General features: G+C 44.1%; 1 protein-coding gene across 4 annotated transcripts in view; it reads right to left on the reverse strand.

Annotated features, from left to right (window-relative positions):
• PLA2G7 (phospholipase A2 group VII) overlaps nt 1-18,776 on the reverse strand; it is a 1,251,751-nt gene that overhangs the window by 822,962 nt on the left and 410,013 nt on the right. For all 4 annotated transcript variants that reach the window (XM_044062626.1, XM_044062625.1, XM_044062627.1 and 1 more), the window contains one exon: nt 4,856-4,924. In XM_044062626.1, the coding sequence (XP_043918561.1) occupies nt 4,856-4,924 (69 nt within the window). The remainder of the gene's footprint in view (nt 1-4,855; nt 4,925-18,776) is intronic.

An 18,776-nucleotide genomic window follows, 5' to 3' on the forward strand; every position in this document is an offset into this window, starting at 1 on the left:
CAGCACTACCAGGTTATACCTCATACCATGCTTTTCGTCCCCAAAACTTGGACCAAACCACAAAAGAAGGGGGAGTATCGATATTCATCAAAGATACCCACACCTCCAGGTTGGTGGCAAAGCACGAAGAATCAGAGACTATCCATGTGCAACTAACAGTGGGTAAAACTGCCTTCCAGTTTATAGCCTGCTACAGACCACCCTCCCAAACCCAGGAACCCCACTCGGCCTTCCTGAGAACACTGGAAAATATGAAGGTCTCTCCAAACACCATTATATTGGGCGACTTCAACTGCCCAAACATAGACTGGGAGCATTACTCTAGCTCCAACACCCTAGCCCAAAGGTTCCTAGAATTTACAAACTCAAATGCTATGGAACAACTTGTTACCACTCTCACAAGAGGGGAAAACATACTGGACCTGATCATCACCAACATGGGGACTCTATGCTCCAGACCAGAAGTGTGTCCCTCACTGGTAAGATCAGACCATAAACTAATCTCACTGGATATTCACATCCCGGCCCCACCCCCTGCCCAGAAAACCACAGTGAAAAACTTCTCTAAAGCAAATTTCACACTCCTGAAAACCGAGGTGGAATCCTTCAAAGCCCCCGGCCTGTGGAAAATATGGCCCAGACCGCAGAATCCTTTATAAACGCATTCTATGAACACCTTCAGGAATGCATGGATCATGCGATCCCAAATAAAACCAAGACCCAATCCTCCAAAGGCAGACGTCCTGTCTGGTGGACCCCAGCCATAAACAAACTATACAATAGAAGGAGGAAGCTACTAAATGATAGAGCAAAATCCCAAAAAGGGAAGGCATCACTGATCAGTATTAGCAAAAAACTACGGGCACTCATAAAATTGTCTAAGGCCAGCTTCGAGAGAGAAATTGCACAGGACACTAGGAATAATCACAAGGCTTTCTTTAGTTATGTTAGGAACCTGGGTGGTAATTCCCAGATATGCTCAGAATTAGTCCAAAGTGACAAAAAATACACCGAACCCACAGACATTGCCAACATCCTAGCTGACAGGTTCAGTGCAAACTTCTCCCCCCACCAAAAGGGCAAATATCTATCCCAGCAGAGTGCTGCCCCCCTGACATCTCAGATGCTCAGGTAAGAGCCGCCCTCTCCAAAGCAAAAAACACAGCATCACTGGGACCAGACGGTGTCCCGGGCTGCGTCCTACATGAACTCCAAGAAGAGCTAAACCCAAACATAAAACTACTGTTCAATCTCAGCCTTACTACAGGATATGTGCCCAAACAGTGGCGTACAGCAACAGTGGTCCCTCTCCATAAAGGTGGTGCCTCAATGGATCCTGGAAACTATCGCCCCATAAGCCTGACTAGCTTGGTCTGCAAAGCTATGGAAAGGATCATCATGGACCTCATAAATAAAGATATTGGAGACCTACAGACACTGGATCCTACCCAGTTTGGCTTTGTTAAGGGCAGATCCTGCCTCTTAAACCTGGTTGATTTCTTTGAAACAGTCACCAAGGCCATTGACGAGGGGAAGGTGGTCCACACAGCCTACCTGGACCTCGCAAATGCCTTCGATACAATACCCCACTCGGGCAGTATAGATAAGCTCACCAGCTTAAATATAAACCCCTATGTCACTAGATGGATTGCAAACTGGCTCAAGGACAGAACCCACATGGTTAGAATTGCTGGAGCCATATCAGACTCCAAACCAGTTACAAGTGGTGTCCCACAAGGCTCAGTCCTGGGACCTCTCTTGTTCGGTATATATTTCTCAGAGGTACAGGCCAACACGGAAGGACTGTGGCTGACCAAGTTCGCAGATGACTGCAAACTGGGCACCATAATCGACTCTCCAGCCGACACAAGCATCCTCCAAAAGGGCCTCATAGAAACAGACAACTGGTGCCAGAGCCATGGCCTCAAGCTAAATGCCAAAAGTGTATAGTCATCCCTTTGACAAAAACAAAGTGCCCACAAATTACCACATAGGTGGTAATCCATTAAGTACAGAAGAAGTAATTAGGGACCTGGGGACCCAAGTTGATAGCAATCTCTCATTTGACAACCACGTGGCCAAAGTGGTTAGAAAAACATTTTATATGGCCCACCTAATCATGAAGGGATTCACATCTAGATCAGGGGAGGTCATCGTGCCTCTTTACTCATACCTCATCAGGCCCATAATTGAGTACAATGCCCCTTTTGGGATGTACCTTACCACACACCTGCAGCAACTGGAAAGACCCCAAAAGTACCTCACCAAGAGGATCAAAGGGCTCAAACAGATGCCATATGCTGCCCGGTTAAAGAAACTCCAGCTCTACTCAGTGGCATACTGCCTGTTCAGAGGCGATCTGTGCCTGACATATAAAGCCATGTCCAACCCGGAATTAATGGACATGCTGCACCTCAGAAAATCCAAATCCCACCGAGCTACGCGCTCGAGAGACTTGAACCTCAGCACTGAAATAAATAGGACATGCTGGAGGGACAGATTCGTAACCCAGAGGCTCCCTTCACTTTGGAATAAAATCCCAGTCCAGGTTAGGCAGAGTCCCTCATTGACTCTCTTCAAGAGGAATCTTGATGAGTGGATGGGAGATCGTAGGTTTACCCCGGGTATCACTTCTGTGTCACTGTTAGACAGAGGCACAGCAAACTAACCTCAAAAAAGGGCATAGCAAAATAAATTTAAAATGGGTGGCGAAAGCCAAACACACTCTGGCTAGGCTTATAAATGCCCTAGGGCAGATAGCCTAGTATGAACCTATGTTTGGGTAGTTGAAGTCACCCAATGTAATGGTGTTTGTAGAGACCTTCCTATTTTCCAGTGTTCTCAGGAAGGCCGAGTGGGGTTCCTGGGTTTGGGAGGGTGGTCTGTAGCAGGCTATAAACTGGAAGGCAGTTTTACCCACTGTTAGTTGCACATGGATAGTCTCTGATGCTTCGTGCTGTGCCACCAACCTGGAGGTGTGGGTATCTTTGACAAATATTGATACTCCCCCTCCTTTTGTGGTTCGGTCCTCATTTGGAAGTACATTTCCTCAAAGCCATGTATAGACATTTTTATATACATTTACATCTACACTGAGACATAAAAGATGCTGTTATTCTGGCATATCCAGCACATTCACCAGTTATACTTCCCTAATCTCTTATCTGTTCACTACAACAATCTGCTTGGTGAACAAAACCCATAACTTTGCAGATATCAATAAGTATAGGCAATGTTATCTGGTAGCTTCAAACAGCTAAGTATCACCTTGGACAAAATATTAGCCTAGAAAATCATAATCACCACAGGCAGGCAATGTGAGACATGTTCCTTGTTAAAAGGCCCATCACTTAATCTTCAGCCAATATTAAATATCTCTTCCCTCTTCTCTCAGCCATGCTTCCTTATTTATTAGTTTACCTGTTAAATGCCTTCTACAGAACATATGTTTCTGCTGCAAAAATGGTTCTTACCAGTTTTTTGATGTAGTATATAGTAACTCTGTTAAATGTGGAGATCTTTCTCTTTCTGTCATGTTCATACAATAACCGTATTAGCTGATGAACTACTACTTAAAATGAGACCCTGCTGACAATGTTACAAACTAGATATAATAAAAGGCACAAAAAACATCATTATGTTACAGATTAGTTGGGGTGATAACTTGAGTAAATGGCCTTGTGTATTTACGCGAAAGTGTGTTTTACCAAAAGTGCACTTCTGCGTAAATAACTAGGTAAAAGAAAAAGCTAAATTACTGAAATAGAGAAAAACATGTAGTTTGCATGTTAACTTAGTTGTACATCAATGCTTAGTGTTGATGTACAACTAAGCGAACTGTGTTGAGATCGTAGTACAGCGGGAATGAGGGAACATTCCCTTTTTCCAACTGTAGTATGATCTCAGAGTGAAAATAATAAAGTAGGGGGTGGGGGGGGGCGCAGCCCCTTGCATAAAAGTGTTAAGTGTTTTTTTTTTTTTGCATTTACACAAAAGTGAGTTTTGGTTGAAACGCACTTTCGTGTATATGCATTTGCGATTTATGTTTCGGAAATTCGTTAGAATGCAGTAGATCCATATATTATATATATATATATATATATATATATATATATATATATATATATATATATATGGGTCTAGGACACATGCTCGACTAGCATATGTCCGAATCACAAAACATAGAACACATACACGAAAGCGCTTAACATCGAAAAGCGTTTCCGTGTATGTGTAGTTCAAAAATAAAATCTACGTTTCTGTAGAGGGGCTTTGCCCCCCTGCACCCCCCACATGGGTGGCTGTGCCCCCCCCACACCCCCTACTTTATTATTCTCACTCCGAGATCGCACTACAGTGGGGAAAAGGGAATTTTCCCTTACCCGCACTGTAGTCCAATCTACGAAACAGGCACACATACATGGATGCGCTTTTTGATCTTAAGCACTTTCGTGTATGTGTGTCCAATGTTTTGTGATTTGGACATATGCTAGTCGAGCATGTGTCCGGATCCTACATATATATATATATATATATATATATATATAGATAGATACATATATATATACTTGCCTTGTCCAATTTTCTTTGTAATGGTATTGCACAGCTTTGAATTGTGTTGCCGATATCCTCTTGCCCCTTTATATAATAGAACTGCATCTGTTAAGTTGCCATTTCACATTTGCTGTACTTACTCACTTCATAAATTTAAGTTTACCCTCAAAAAGAGAATATACAGGAACAGGATGAACTCCCTATTCCCAACACTAAAAAGCTTTGCTATCTTTGAAATAACATTATATAATGCAATTTAAGATCACTCCCAAAAATAACTGTAAGATCATTTTTTTCTTACCTGTGTTCAACAGCAGCAACCACAAAACCAAGAGAAGCCATTTCTATGCAAATAGCAGAATATACTGTCCTGTAAAAACAAAGTTGGAAGTGTTGGTGAAAATCTTTACAGAGACAGTAACTGATCAGTACTACCATATCACAAAATCACAACCCAGGGCTTGGCAACAGATCCATTTCACTTAAAAGATAAGATGGGTAAAATAAATGAGCACTATAGTGACCTCTCTTCCACTTCATTGAGGGACAGCTGCATCTTCTTCCTTGTCAACACAACTAATACATCTCTAACAGGCCTACACACTTTTACATTACAGGACAGTGTCACTTTTCAGCAAAGCAAAATTTTACAAGCGCACTCCTTTGAACTGTCTTGAGCTTTCACATGACCTCACAGTTAGTTATAAACAAGTAATGGGGTGTTCATGCCTTGCATGAGGGAGATGTGATAGGAGTTGCTTCCCTGTGAAATAAACTTTTAAGAGTGATCCTGTATGACAGAACAAAAACAGGATTACAGTTTGTTAAAGTAACACAATCAAATGTATTACATCCACCTGCATAGTTTCATACCCATTCCTTGACTCCATCACTTATTTTAGTCACCTTTCCAAGTTCATCTACAAACTTCAGGTACTGAAAGCATAATTTTCCATGACTCTGCTGCTTTTTGTGATACCACAATCTGTCATATAAAATGCAGAATGCACTGCTCCAAGCTAGCTAAGGATATCACTATCCATAGTTGACTGCATCTTAAAGACTTAGTTCTCTCCATTCCCTGGGTACCTTACTAGTATCTTCCGCTAAAACATGTGCATTTCACTTCTTTCCCTTAACATACTCCAGTTCATTGTTGCAAAAATGTTTATGTGCATTCTTTAGTTCACATTTTCCACAGCTAAGCACCAATCTGCAGATCTTTAGATCTTAAGTAATAACCTACGTATTGTAACACAAAAAGTCCCATTTGCTAACTAGAAATAGAGTGGTGCAGTTATTAGCATTGCTTTCTCACAGTACTTGGTCTAGGGGTTTGGCTCTCAGTTGAAGTGCAGTCTACGTGTCTTTCATATGTCCAGTCAAATACTCTGGTTTCCTCCTACATTCCAAAGACATCCCAGTTGATGAAATGGAGATACTCAAAAATTTCCTTTGTATGTCTAAGTGATGTGCATATGAATGTGTGTGCATGACTACAATGGACTTGCATTCCACCCAGCATTAGTTTTATGCCTTTTGCCCAAAAGCTGCCTTTATAGGTTCTGCCTCTCCTCCTCCTCCCAATCCCTGAAAAGGATAAAAGGGTAATGGAAAATAAATGCTGTGTGCTGGTATATCTAGGCACCACAGTATCTTTCTGCCTCCTTTTCCCTACTGCTCCTGAAAAAGAGCCGAGTTTACAGGCATGTTCATTTATGTAAAGCATAAGCAAACAAAATAAGAAAAGTAAAATGAAATACCAAAACCAGGAGACAATGAAATCAATCACAAGACGGCAGCTTAGCGCTTCCACTCACTTTAATGCAACTGAGCTTCATCAGAAAAATTGCCTCACACACTCCATTCAATTAAATATAACATGTCACAACATCACATGACTCAAACCTTAATTAATTAATATAAAACTAAATGAATAATTAAATCAGTATAAGAATATAAATATGAAATATTTAATATATAAAATACATCATTCGTGCCCACTGAGTGGCGCACAGCTACAGTTATCCCACTCCACAAGGGGGGATCCACCTTGGATCCCAGAAACTACCGTCCCATCAGTCTGAACAAGCCTTATCTGCAAGGCCATGGAGCGTATTATCATGGAACTTATAAACAAAGACATTGGCAACCTTCAAACACTGGACCCCACCCAGTTTGGGTTCGTGAAGGGCCGATCTTGTCTCCTGAACTTGACTGACTTCTTCGAATCAGTCTCCAGAGCCATGGACAAGGGTAAGGTGGTCCACACAGCCTATCTAGACCTTGCCAAGGCCTTTGACACCATCCCCCACACTGGAATCCTAGATAAACTTACTAAGCTGGGCATTAATCCCTACGTCACCCAATGGGTTGTTAATTGGCTTGCTGATAGAACCCACACTGTAAAAGTAGCAGACTCCAAATCCAGCTCCAGACAAGTGACAAGTGGAGTACCTCAGGGTTCGGTCCTGGGACCACTCTTATTTGGCATCTACTTCTCTGAAGTACAGGCCAACACTAAGGGACTCTGGATAACAAAGTTTGCAGATGACTGCAAACTGGGAGCCATTGTTGAATCCCCAAATTATGTGGATACTCTACAAAAGGGCCTTACAGAAACAGATGCTTGGTGCCAGAGCCATGGGCTCAAGCTCAATGCCAAGAAATGTATAGTTATCCCCTTTGGGAAAAAACATGTATCCATGAATTACCATATAGGTGGCAGTACACTAAACACCAAAAGTTTGATAAGAGACTTAGGGACACAGGTGGACAGTGGTCTCACCTTCGATAACCACATCGCCACAACAGTCAGGAAATCCTTCTATGTGGCACACCTCATCACTAAGGGCTTTTCATCCAGAAAAAAGGAGGTCATTGTCCCACTGTACTCATCCCTCATTAGACCCATTATAGAATACAATGCCCCATTTGGTATGTACCTCTCAAGACATCTGCAACAACTGGAAAGCCACAGAAATACCTCACCAAAAGAATCACAGGCCTAAAGCAGATACCCTACGCTGACCACCTTAAAAAAACTCCAGGTATACTCTGTCGCATATCGTCTACTCAGAGGCGATCTTTGCTTAACATACAAGGCCATGTCAAACCCAGAGCTGTTGGACATGCTACACTTAAAGAAATCCCAATCCCTCAGAGCCACACGCTCCAGGGATCTAAACCTTGTCATCACAATAAACAAAACATGCTGGAGGGATAGGTTCCTGATCCAGACTCTGGAATAGATTGCCCATACATGTCAAGCAGAGTGCCTCTTTGGTCCTCTTCAAAAGGAACCTTGACGATTGGATGGGAGAAAGGAAATTCACCCCGGGGATCACATCAGTTGCCCTGCTAGACAGGGGTGCAGGGAAGTAAATAGTGTGGGAAGAAATAGCCAGAGAATTGTTAAGGCTAGGCTTGTATAGGCCCTAGGGCTGATAGCCTAGTACCAGCCTATGAACCTATAAATAAATTTATACGCATAAATCTATGTTTTGTTATATAAAAATATTTCAATTATGATAATTTCATACAAACAAAATTATAAAAATGATAATTATCTAAACTTTGCTAATAACAAAAAACACTTGATATTGATAGTGCCGTTAAGGCCTGGTGTTTGATCAGCTATCAAAGATATTGGCCATAAACTTTCATGACATTCAAGTAACGTCTTATAATCCCCTGTAAATGAATCAGAATTGACTAACATAAAGGAAAACTTCTTAAAAAAGGGAGAAATACTAGCATGAACTGCCAAAGCATTGGTGATGTCTTTCTTTTTTATAGCCAAACAATGCTCATAGATCATTTTGTTAAGGGCTCTAATAGTCTTGCCGAATAAAAACAGTCACATGAGTCACATTTGGCACAGTAAACAACATTTGTGGTGTTACAGGTGTATCGGTCTCTAGCCCAAAAGATCTTACCAATGTGTTTGAATTCAATAAAGGAAACATTACTAATGAACCTACATTATTTACATCGTCCACATGAAAAACTACCTAAAAATGTTGGAACTTGCGACTGAAATAAGAAGTTATGTACCTACCATAACGTTCCATGTTAGTTGTCTTCTCTCGCCTTCTTTCTTGCTTGATGGGTTCGGAGCCGATCCCTCGGCTCCGACTCGGCACTTGCTTTAGCTCGAGAACTCCTTTTACCAGCTCGAGGCAGCCCCATATCCCATGATGCAAGGCAGGAAGTACCCAGATCTCGTTTGTTGACAAAAGGGCAATAACACCAAGCATAACATACTTCCCAAAGGAAGAAGAAACTTACAGATGGAAAAAGGACCAGGTCTGAATGGTCTTTAGCATAACAGTTTCTTATACAAGGTCTGTCCAGGCCAGGGGGAAGGAGGGAGGGTCGCAAGAAAGAAGGCTAGAGAAGACAACTAACATGGAACGTTATGGTAGGTACATAACTTTAATGTTAAGTTGTCAATCTCGCCTTCATTCTTGCTTGATGGGACCGTCCTAGCACCTCTATCCTGGGTGGCTCAATGGAACAAACTCTTGAGGACTGTAGAGCCAAAACTGGCTCTGTCCCTGGAGGCCAAGTCCAATTTGTAATGGGAAACAAAAGTGTGAGGAGTGGCCCAAGTGGCCGCTGCACAAATAGTGTCCAAAGGTAGTCTAGCTTGAAAAGCTGTAGAAGTAGCTAAACTCCTAGTTGAATGTGCTTTAGGTTTTGAGCACAGCTGTTTTCCCCTGATCGTATAAATTTCAGTGATGACCGAAGAAAGCCATCTGGACAAAGTCACTTTAGAAACAGGTAGGCCTTTTTATTATCCATAGGAGACAAAAAGTTGATCAGATTTTCTAAATTTTTGTTCTGTCCAAATAATATCTGAGCTGACGGTGGACGCCAAGATAATGTAGCTTTTGTTCAGCTCTATCTGAATAGTTAGGAAAAATACGGGAGATCAATGGATTGATTCAGATTATTTTTGAAGCGACCTTAGGTAAAAATGATGGATTAGTTCTCAAAGATACTCTGTCTTTGTGAAAAATCAAATAGGGGGGTCGAACCGAAAGAGCATGAAGTTCAGACACCCTCCTGGCAGATGTAATAGCCACTAGGAATAAAGTTTTCCAAGAAAGATATTTCAGGGAACAAGAAACAGCTGGCTCGAAGGGGAAGAATCAAGGATGTCAGCACTAAATTTAGATCCCACTGAGGAGGAGGATTCCTGATTGGAGGCTTTAGTAGGAAAATTCCTTTCAAGAAGGCCCTGCAGAGCCTATGGGACATAATATTATGATCTGCTATCCCGACATGAAAATTAGAAATAGCAGCCAACTGAACTCTGACTGTTGAGGAAGAGGAGCCTGCATGAAAAATCTCTGCTAAGAAGTCCAGAACTGCCTGGACAGGGGCAGTAAAAGGATCAATATTTTGGGCCTTAGCCCAATAAGAGAAACGTCTCCATTTGCTTGTATAAATCCTCCTGGTAGAGGATTTTAGTGAAGCTACTATGATGTCTCTAACTGGGTTAGAGATCAAAGGAAGCCTGGCTAAGGAAGGAAGTGGAGCAACCATGCTGTGAGGTTGAGAGAAGGGATTGACCGGTGCAGCTGACCGGATTGGTGAATCAGTAGATCTGGCACTGGGTCCAGATGCCACGGCTGCACCAAAAGGTGACGATGGAGGAACGGGAACCAAACTTGTCGAGGCCAGTAAGGGGCAATGAGAATCAATTTGGCTCTCAAAACGGTAGCTTTCTGGATCACCTGAGGGATCAGAGGAAATGGAGGGAAGGCATAAAGAAGTCCCTGGGGCCAAACCTGGGTCAGAGCGACCCAGGGGTATGTCCTGAAAGAGGGATGAGGCAGAAGAAGTCTGGACATTTGCTGTTTTGGGGAGTAGCAAAAGATCGCAACATGGACGACCCCATTCCAGAAAAATCTCTTCCGCTATAGATTGTTTGAGAGACCACTCGTGAGGCATGAGAATAGCTCTGCTCAATCTGTCCGCTATAATGTTGGTTTTCCCAGGGATATGCGTTGCTACCAGAAACCGTTGAGAGGAGATCGCCCATTGCCATAGTCTGAGCGCTTCGACACAAGGGGTAGGACTTGGTTCCGCCCTGTTTGTTGATATACCAAACTACAGACATGTTGTCTGTGTGGACTGCAATTGTCCCTACGGGAAGAAAGTCGTTGAGGGCTTGCAACGTTAAAAGCACTGCTCTCATCTCCAGGACATTTATGTGCAGATGGTACTCGAACGGTTGCCACGTCCCATGAACCATCCTGCCCTGATAATGACCCCCACCCGATCAGGGAGGCATCCGTGGTGACAGTGGCTATCGGGACGGAGGTACAAAGCACCTGCCTTGGTGAACCTGAGACGATGTGATCCACCAAGCAAGATGTTCTTTGCATGTTTGTGTCACCAGAATCTGGTGACGCATTGGGAGTTGCTGGTATGACCACTGTGTGAACAGCATCCACTGAAGGAGGCATGTAGAATCGAGCCAGGGAAGAAGAGTAATGGCCGCAGCCATGAGACCTAATACCTTTAGAACCATTCTGGCCTGTACCTTCTTGCTGGCCAGAATGATCCTGACATGAGTCTGAATGTCTGAAACTCTTTGTTCTGTAAGGGTAGCTGACATCCGAACAGTGTTTAAGTTTGCCTATGAAGGTAATAGACTGGCAGGGCGATAAGGATGACTTTTCGAAGTTGACTGAGATGCTCAAATGAGAACAAAGGTCTATTGTGTAATCCCTGGCTTGTATAAGCTGATGCCTGGTGGTGGCTGACAGGAGCCAGTCGTCGAGATACGGAAACACCTGGAATCCTTGACGTCTCAGGTGAGCCGTGACCACTGCCATGCATTTGGTGAACACTCTCGGGGCTGTAGTGAGACCAAAGGGCAGGGCTCTGAACTGGAAATGACTGGACCCCAGCCGGCGGAGAAATCTCCTGGAGCGTCTGTGAATTTTGATGTGATAGTACGCATCCTGAAGATCTATTGAGCACATCCAGTTGTCCTTCTGTAAGAAGGGCAGAATTGACTGAAGAGTGACCATTCGAATCTTGTCTTCCTGACAGACTTGTTGAGTCTGCTGAGATCCAATATTGGTCTCCAGTCTCCGTCTTTTGGGGACCAAAAGAACCTTGAGTAGATTCCGGCTCTGAATGGTCTATAGTAACTGGCTGAATGGCTCTTTTTTGCAGTAGTTTTGCGATTTCTAACTCTGCAATGTCCCTTAGACCGGGTGGTACATCTGGAAGGGAACTTGAGTGGAAGGGACTTTCCTCGAAAGGAATTATGTAACCCTTGGATATGATCGACTGTACCCATCTGTCTTGAGTGAGGGAATGCCAGGCTTCTGGGTACAGTGATAATCTTCCCCCGACTGCCTCCAAGGAGGGACAGCTGGGCAACACCTCAGGGATGCTGAAAGGGCTTCTCAGGAAAAGACTCCCTGTTGCCCTGGTTCTTGGACCCCTCTGCCTCTAGAGCCCTGTTGTTGTTACCCCTCTGCCTCTAGGGGTAAACTGACCACGTGAATCCGGCGTGACTTCTTGGGATTTACGGAACCACATCTTCCCACCCTTCTGTCCTTTGGGATAAGGCCTAGAAGGGGTGGAAAACGGACTCCAACAGCAGAAAGAGTCTTGCCGTCCTGCTCACACCTGGTCAAGGTCTCCTTCACCTGAGGGCCAAACAAAGCTGACCCATCAAAGGGAGAATTTGTGAAGGACGCCTTAAAGGGATCCGAAAATCACATAGCCGCATCCAGGCTTGGCGTCTAAGAGCCACACCTGTGCTGCGTTTCTTGGCTCCATCCGCAGCATAAGATATTAGCCGCATGGAGGAGTTAGCAATGGAATTTAGGGTTCCTAGCTGGCAATCTTTTCTTGGGCCCCTGCAGCTGTAGGATCCTGAACTACTTCTCCCAGCTCCTTCAGGATATCTCTCTGGAGTCTGGTGAAGTGACAAAGATAATTCAGCGAGCATAGCAAAGGTCGCTGAGGAAAACATCCGCTCTATCCATGGTCCTAGTGTCCTTATTAGGAGGATGGACGGTCACGGAAGGATCTGCAAGTTCCTTTTGGTGGCCGCAGCCACCACCATGGCATCAGCAGGGACACCTTTGGTAAGGAATTGTTTGTCACTAGGGGCAGTGATAAATTTAGAAGGCCTCCTAGGGACTGGCTCTACAGAGTCAGGAGCTGTCCACGCCTTCGTGCAATAACCTGCATAAGGGGGAGACACCCAGGAGGTGGAGGGCCGAGATCCAAATGCCTCTAGGTATACTGACTCATCCTCAGAGGGATTGTTGGTGGGCCAGTTTCCCTCTGTTTCAGAAGTTCTAGGATGTCTGAGAAGGAGACATCCTCAGAGGGGATCTAGGGATCCCTCTGACTCATCAAAGTCAGTATCCAGTGACAGACTCAGGGGAGTCTACATGCTTCCTCTTACAAGTCCTCTTCCTAGGAGGATCTCCCAAACATCAGGAGAATCCTCGGAAGAGGGGAAATTCCCAATGGGGAAACCTGAGGTGGAGGATCTCTGGGTCCTGTAGCAAGAGAAGTGGCAGAGATGTCAACAGGTACAATAGAGGGAGGAGCTACGGAAGAGACTGCTGACTGATACCAGTGGCCAGTACACTCTTCATCACCTCGAATGCTCCCTCCCAGGCAGGTCCGAGAGAACCCGCTCCAAGAGCTAGGAACCCAGGGCCACCGAAAAGGAAGTCTCCGAGGCAGATGTCGGAGCCGAGCTCACCAAGGCCGAGGCTCCAAGGGGAAGAGCGGGCTCGGACAAGGGTCCGATGCCACTCACCCCTCGGAGGAGACCATGGAAGCCCGACCACCGAATCCCTCTAAGGAAGAGGAGATAAGAGTAGGGGCTGAAGGGACAGAAGGAGGTATCCGTCCTCCAGCCGTAGCAGTAACCATGCCCGAAGACTCCAACTCCAAACTCTGGGGTAGAGTCGAAGGAGGAACAGTAACGGGGTGTGGACCAACAGTCGTCTGCTGAGACGGACTGTGTAGCATTTGGGCCAGTACCTGTGACTTGAGCAATCTACTGACCACTCTCTAGGTCATGATCTGACAACCTGGATGACCTTGAAGATCGGCTCTGATGGCTCCGCCCGATAGAAGAGGCGGCGAGCCGAAAGTATCGGCTCCAAGGAAGGAGACCTCGACCTCTTCCTGGAATGGGTCATCGGAGCCGATACTACTGATCCTGTCGGCACCGATTTCGGAGCCGGCAGAACGTTCGATGTATCGGCTCCAGCCGAGCCGATACAGCGGTGTCGGAGCCGATCGAGCCGACACCGATGCCTGTGCCACATGGGTGTCGGAGCCGATCGAGCCGACACCGATGCTCGCCAAGTGTGTGTCGGAGCCGATCGGAGCCGACACCACAGTGGTCAGCAGATTCGCACCGATAGCCATCGGCGCTTTGTGGATCAGAATCGGCTCCAGCCGAGCGATCTCGACTCTAAGTCGGAGCCGAGGCCGCAGGCTTAGGAACAGAAGCCTGGGCTTTGGCAGTTTTGGTTGATTTTGTGGGGCCGACTTAGCCGGAGAGCCCTCCAAGAAGACCCCTGAGAATCAACTTACTCTCCTGCAGGACTCTCTGGCTGAAGGAGTGACAAATAGCACAGGAGTCCTGCAGGTGAAGAGGGCCCAAACAGTACAGGCAAGAAGTGTGACCGTCTGTCAGAGACATCTTCTGACAGCACGAGTCACACTTCTTAAAACCTGAAACCCTCTCCTTAGACATGGTGCCTAAACACAACAGACACACACACCAGTCAAAAAATTAAATTAATACCAAGAGGTATTTAGTAAAAACACCAACACACACACCCTAACAGGGGGGGGATGGGATAGGGAAAATTGACTGACTAAAAATTAAAAGAGACAGGGATTTCTGTCAGAAAAAGGTTAATTTTAAAATTAAACTATCAAAAATTAGTTTAAACTAAAAAAGGGGCTTAAATATCACAAATGTGAACAACTTACCAGGAGCTGGCAAAGAGAAGACCTCCCAAGCGGCAACGAGATCTGGGTACTTCCTGCCTTGCATCATGGGATATGGGGCTGCCTCGAGCTGGTAAAAGGAGTTCTCGAGCTAAAGCAGTGCAGTCGGAGCCGAGGGATCAGCTCCGAACCCATCAAGCAAGAATGAAGGCGAGATTGACAACTTAACATCTACACTTTTGTTGTTTTTTTAATATTGACTTGACATTAATACTCTTTTTGTAAGTAAAGACTGGTTTGTCCCCCACAGTTTTGACTAATTCTGTATTCCCCCATCATAACTTTCCAATAATCCAAAATAATACTTTTAATATGTGCCATCTGATTACAAATAGGAATAGGAAAGGCAAGGGAAAAATTACTAGCATTTCTGTGTGGATCAATCAAGTCAGTGTTCCTCTCTCTGTCTCTAATTTTCAAAATAGGACAAGCTGAGGTATCTCTGAGCCCTAAAACTTCCTTAACTATTTTACTAAGCCAACTTGAATCATAGCCCCTTTGTACAAAAAACTGTGTGAGTTTCTGTACTTCAATGCCAACAACTGATTGTTCACTGGTCAACCTACTAAGGCATATGAACTGGCCTTTAACAACCCCACTTTTCATGCGACTGAGATGCAGACTTTCTTTATGTAAATATTGGTTTACAAAAGTGGTCTTTCTAAAATTCTGACTTACAAAACATTGGGATAGAATGTCATATCAAGTGTACATCCAAAAAAATCAATGGACTTACCAAAATCTCCAGCTGTAAATATTAAAAAATCAGTGGTATGATTTAGGTGCTCAACAAAAGCCAAGAAACTAGCCCGATCCCCCGTCCAAAGAAAGATCAAATCATCAATGTAACATCTATAAAACAGAATGTTGTCCAAATAAGGGGGAATGTATAGATGTTTTAATTCCCAACTGGCCATAACCAAACTGGCAAATGAAGGGGCTACCCTTGACCCCATTGCAACTCCAGATGTCTGTTGAAAAAAACTATTACCAAATTTGAAAAAATTATTGGTTAGAATCAATTCCATCAAAGTACAAACTGTACTAGCGATGTTATTTTCAAAAGATGTGAATTGTGTTAAATACTCCCTTAGATATTCTAACCCAATTTCTTGAATAATGCTGCTGTACAATGAAGTGACATCAAAAATCATCAAAAGTCTCAACTTCACTAAGTAATTCTAATAAGTGCCAGGAGTCACGCAGGTAAAATCTAGACTCTTGTACTACTGGATTAAGTAAACTATCCAGTCAAATAGAAATAGGCTCAGTCTTAGAGTAAGCAGCAGACACTATAGGTCTGTAAGGCGGGGGGGGTTGATACGATCTTTATGTACCTTTGGTATGCCAAAAAGTACAGACATCTTGGGATACTTGACTTGTAAATATTCATAAGTATCAAAATCAAAACATTCTTCACAAAACAAATTGAATAACATTGTATCAAGTTTCAGAAAACAGCTTTTGATAAAATCACTGTTAACGACCTTATAACAATCGTTGTTTAATAAAGCCAAAATGGCTTCTTCATACTTCCTTGTTTTCATAACCACTATTGAACCCCCCCTTATCTGCTTTCATAACTCTAAGCTCATTATTTTTACTTAGATCACTAAGAGCCCTTCTTTCACCTTGGGATAAGTTGGAAACATAAGTGTCTCCCCTTAGGTGTCTTAACTGTTGTTCACAGAGTGTACCAAACACCTGTATAGTGGGATTTAAGGCTGGATTGTACGGACGTTTTTTCTTGAAACTGACTGATTCCCTGTCAACAACTGAAGTATTGTCAAAGATAAATTTTAAGTTAAATTTCCTTAAATACAACCTAAAATCTACAATCAGCCTTGCAACATTAACAGTGTTGGATGGAATAAAAGAAAAATCACGTTTCAAAACAGAAACTGCATCCTCACTTAATTCTTCACCACTTAGATTCAAAACATTAATGTCAAATGCTAGTTCTAGGTTATCCTGCCGTCAGGTGGTCCCCGCAGTCAGCCCGATTTCCAAAGTCTTGGTCCGGCGTTGGTTGCTGTCGCTTCTTCCCTGACGTTAGTGTGCCAATGGTATATAAGAGGCATCCAACGCCATTTTCTTCAGTATAGGATAGAATTGTATAGATAAGTCCAGCTAGTTCAGAGGGGATGGAGGGAGGGTAACCTGGACTGCAGCAGGGTGAACACTTGAACATCTGCATTTATGGTAGGTACAAAACTGTACTATGTTCATCGTGTTACCCTGTTGCAGTCATCACACTTGGGTTGAATCCCAAAGCTAAGGATGGGTGGAGGTGTTAAACAGGGTTAGAAGAAGCTAGTAGACCCTGCAAAACTGCAGTGGCAAAACCAGTTCTAGTCTTAGAATATAGAGTTAAGTGATAGTGTTTGGTGAAGGTGTGCACTGAACTCCAAATTGCAGCTTCCAGAATATCCTTGGCTGGCACCCCCCTGAGAAAGGCTGCTGATGTAGCTGTAGCCCTGGTGAAGTGGGACCTAATGTTAGCAGGTACCGGTTTCCCATGATGCGTGTAGCAGAAACGCATGCAATGTCCTATCCATTTTGAAATGGTCTGTTTTGAGATAGCTTTTCCTTGTGATCCTGGAGCATAGGCTACAAAGAGCTAGTCAGATTTTCTGAAAGCCTTAGTTTTATCCAAGTAGTAATGTAATTGCCTGTGAGTGTCCAAAGAGTGCAAGAGTCTTTCTTCTTTGTTCTGGGGATTTGGGAAAAAGGTGGGCAAATGAATGGTTTGGTCTAGGGCCACACTGGATACCACCTTTGGCATAAAGGAAGGGTTAGTTCGTAGAGAGACTCTGTCTTGATGAAAAATGAGGAAAGGCTCCACTGCCATTACTGCCTGTAGCTCTGAGACTCATCTAGCTGAAGTTATTGCTAGTAGCAGGGCAGTTTTCCATGAAAGAAAATTTAAATCAGCTGAAAAAGCTGGTTCAAAGGGCGGCAGTGTAAGCTTTTCCAGAACAAAGTTGAGATCCCAAGTAGGTGTTGGTGCTCTCCTGGGCGGTCTTATGTTCTTAGCCCCTCTGAGGTACTGTCTTAGGAGTGGATGTGAAAACAAAGGAGGATCCGTGTTGTAATGAGCTGAAATTGCTGAGGCGTGGATCTTAATAGAGGAAAAGGAAAGTCCTTTGTGCAACATCTCAGTTAAATATTGTAGAATCTGAGGAATGTTTGGATCAAGGGGATTTTGGCAAAATCTTTTCCATTTGTCTGAATAGGTTTTCCTGCTGCTGGGCCTCCTGGCCTCAAGAATGACATCCATAACAGCTTTGGATAGAGGTGTTGGCTGGTTGTTTAGGTAATTTGCCATACAGCCAGGTTTAAAGTCTTGAGCTGGCTGTGTAGAATCTGATTGTCTTGCTGGGTGAGCAGGTGAGGAATTTGTGGTAAAATCCATAGTGGGCCGTGGGCCATGTTCCTTAGAATTGGATACCAGTGTTGGCGTGGCCAGTCTGGTGCAATGAGTATCATTTGTGGCCTCTCCGATCTGACTTTCAGCAGTACCTTTGCTAGAAGAGGCAGTGGAGGAAAGGCATACACTGTTAATGTTTTCCAACTGAAAGAGAGGGCGTCCACTTTCCAAGCTTGTGGATGGAATGTCCTTGTGCAAAATTTTTGTAGTTGGTAGTTTTGGGGGTTGGCAAACAGATCTAATGTCTGGGCGTCCACATTTTTGAGTTATCATTGCAAATACTTGTGGATCTACTTTCCACTCATGGGGATCCGTGATGTTTCTGCTTAGGTCGTCTGCCAATGTGTTTTTCTTTCCTGGCAGGAATTGTGCTTGTAATTGAACTTGGTAAGACAGCGCTGTGTTCCACAAGGTCATTGCTTGCCTGCATAGAGGGTAGGAATGTGTGCCCCCTTGCTTATGTACCACATTACTGTGGTATTGCCCGTCTTTATTATTAGCTGTCCTGGGTGTAAGAGGTCCTTGAAAGCTGTTAGGGCATTCTGTACTGCTAGCATTTCTTTTTGATTGATATGCAGATGCCTTTGATCTGTAGTCCATTTGCCCTGAATGCACTGTCCTGCCATGTGTGCTCCCCAGGCACAGTTTGATGCATCTGTTGTCATAGTTTGCCTGGCTGTGGGTAAGGTGAAAGGCTTACCCTTGTTGAGGTGACATGCCTGTGCCCACCATAGAAACTCCTGTTGAAGGCAGGGAATGAGTGGTATCG

This window comes from Protopterus annectens, chromosome 2.part1, assembly GCF_019279795.1.
Source record: "Protopterus annectens isolate FY-2018-M chromosome 2.part1, PAN1.0, whole genome shotgun sequence".
Taxonomy (NCBI): Eukaryota; Metazoa; Chordata; order Ceratodontiformes; family Protopteridae; genus Protopterus; species Protopterus annectens.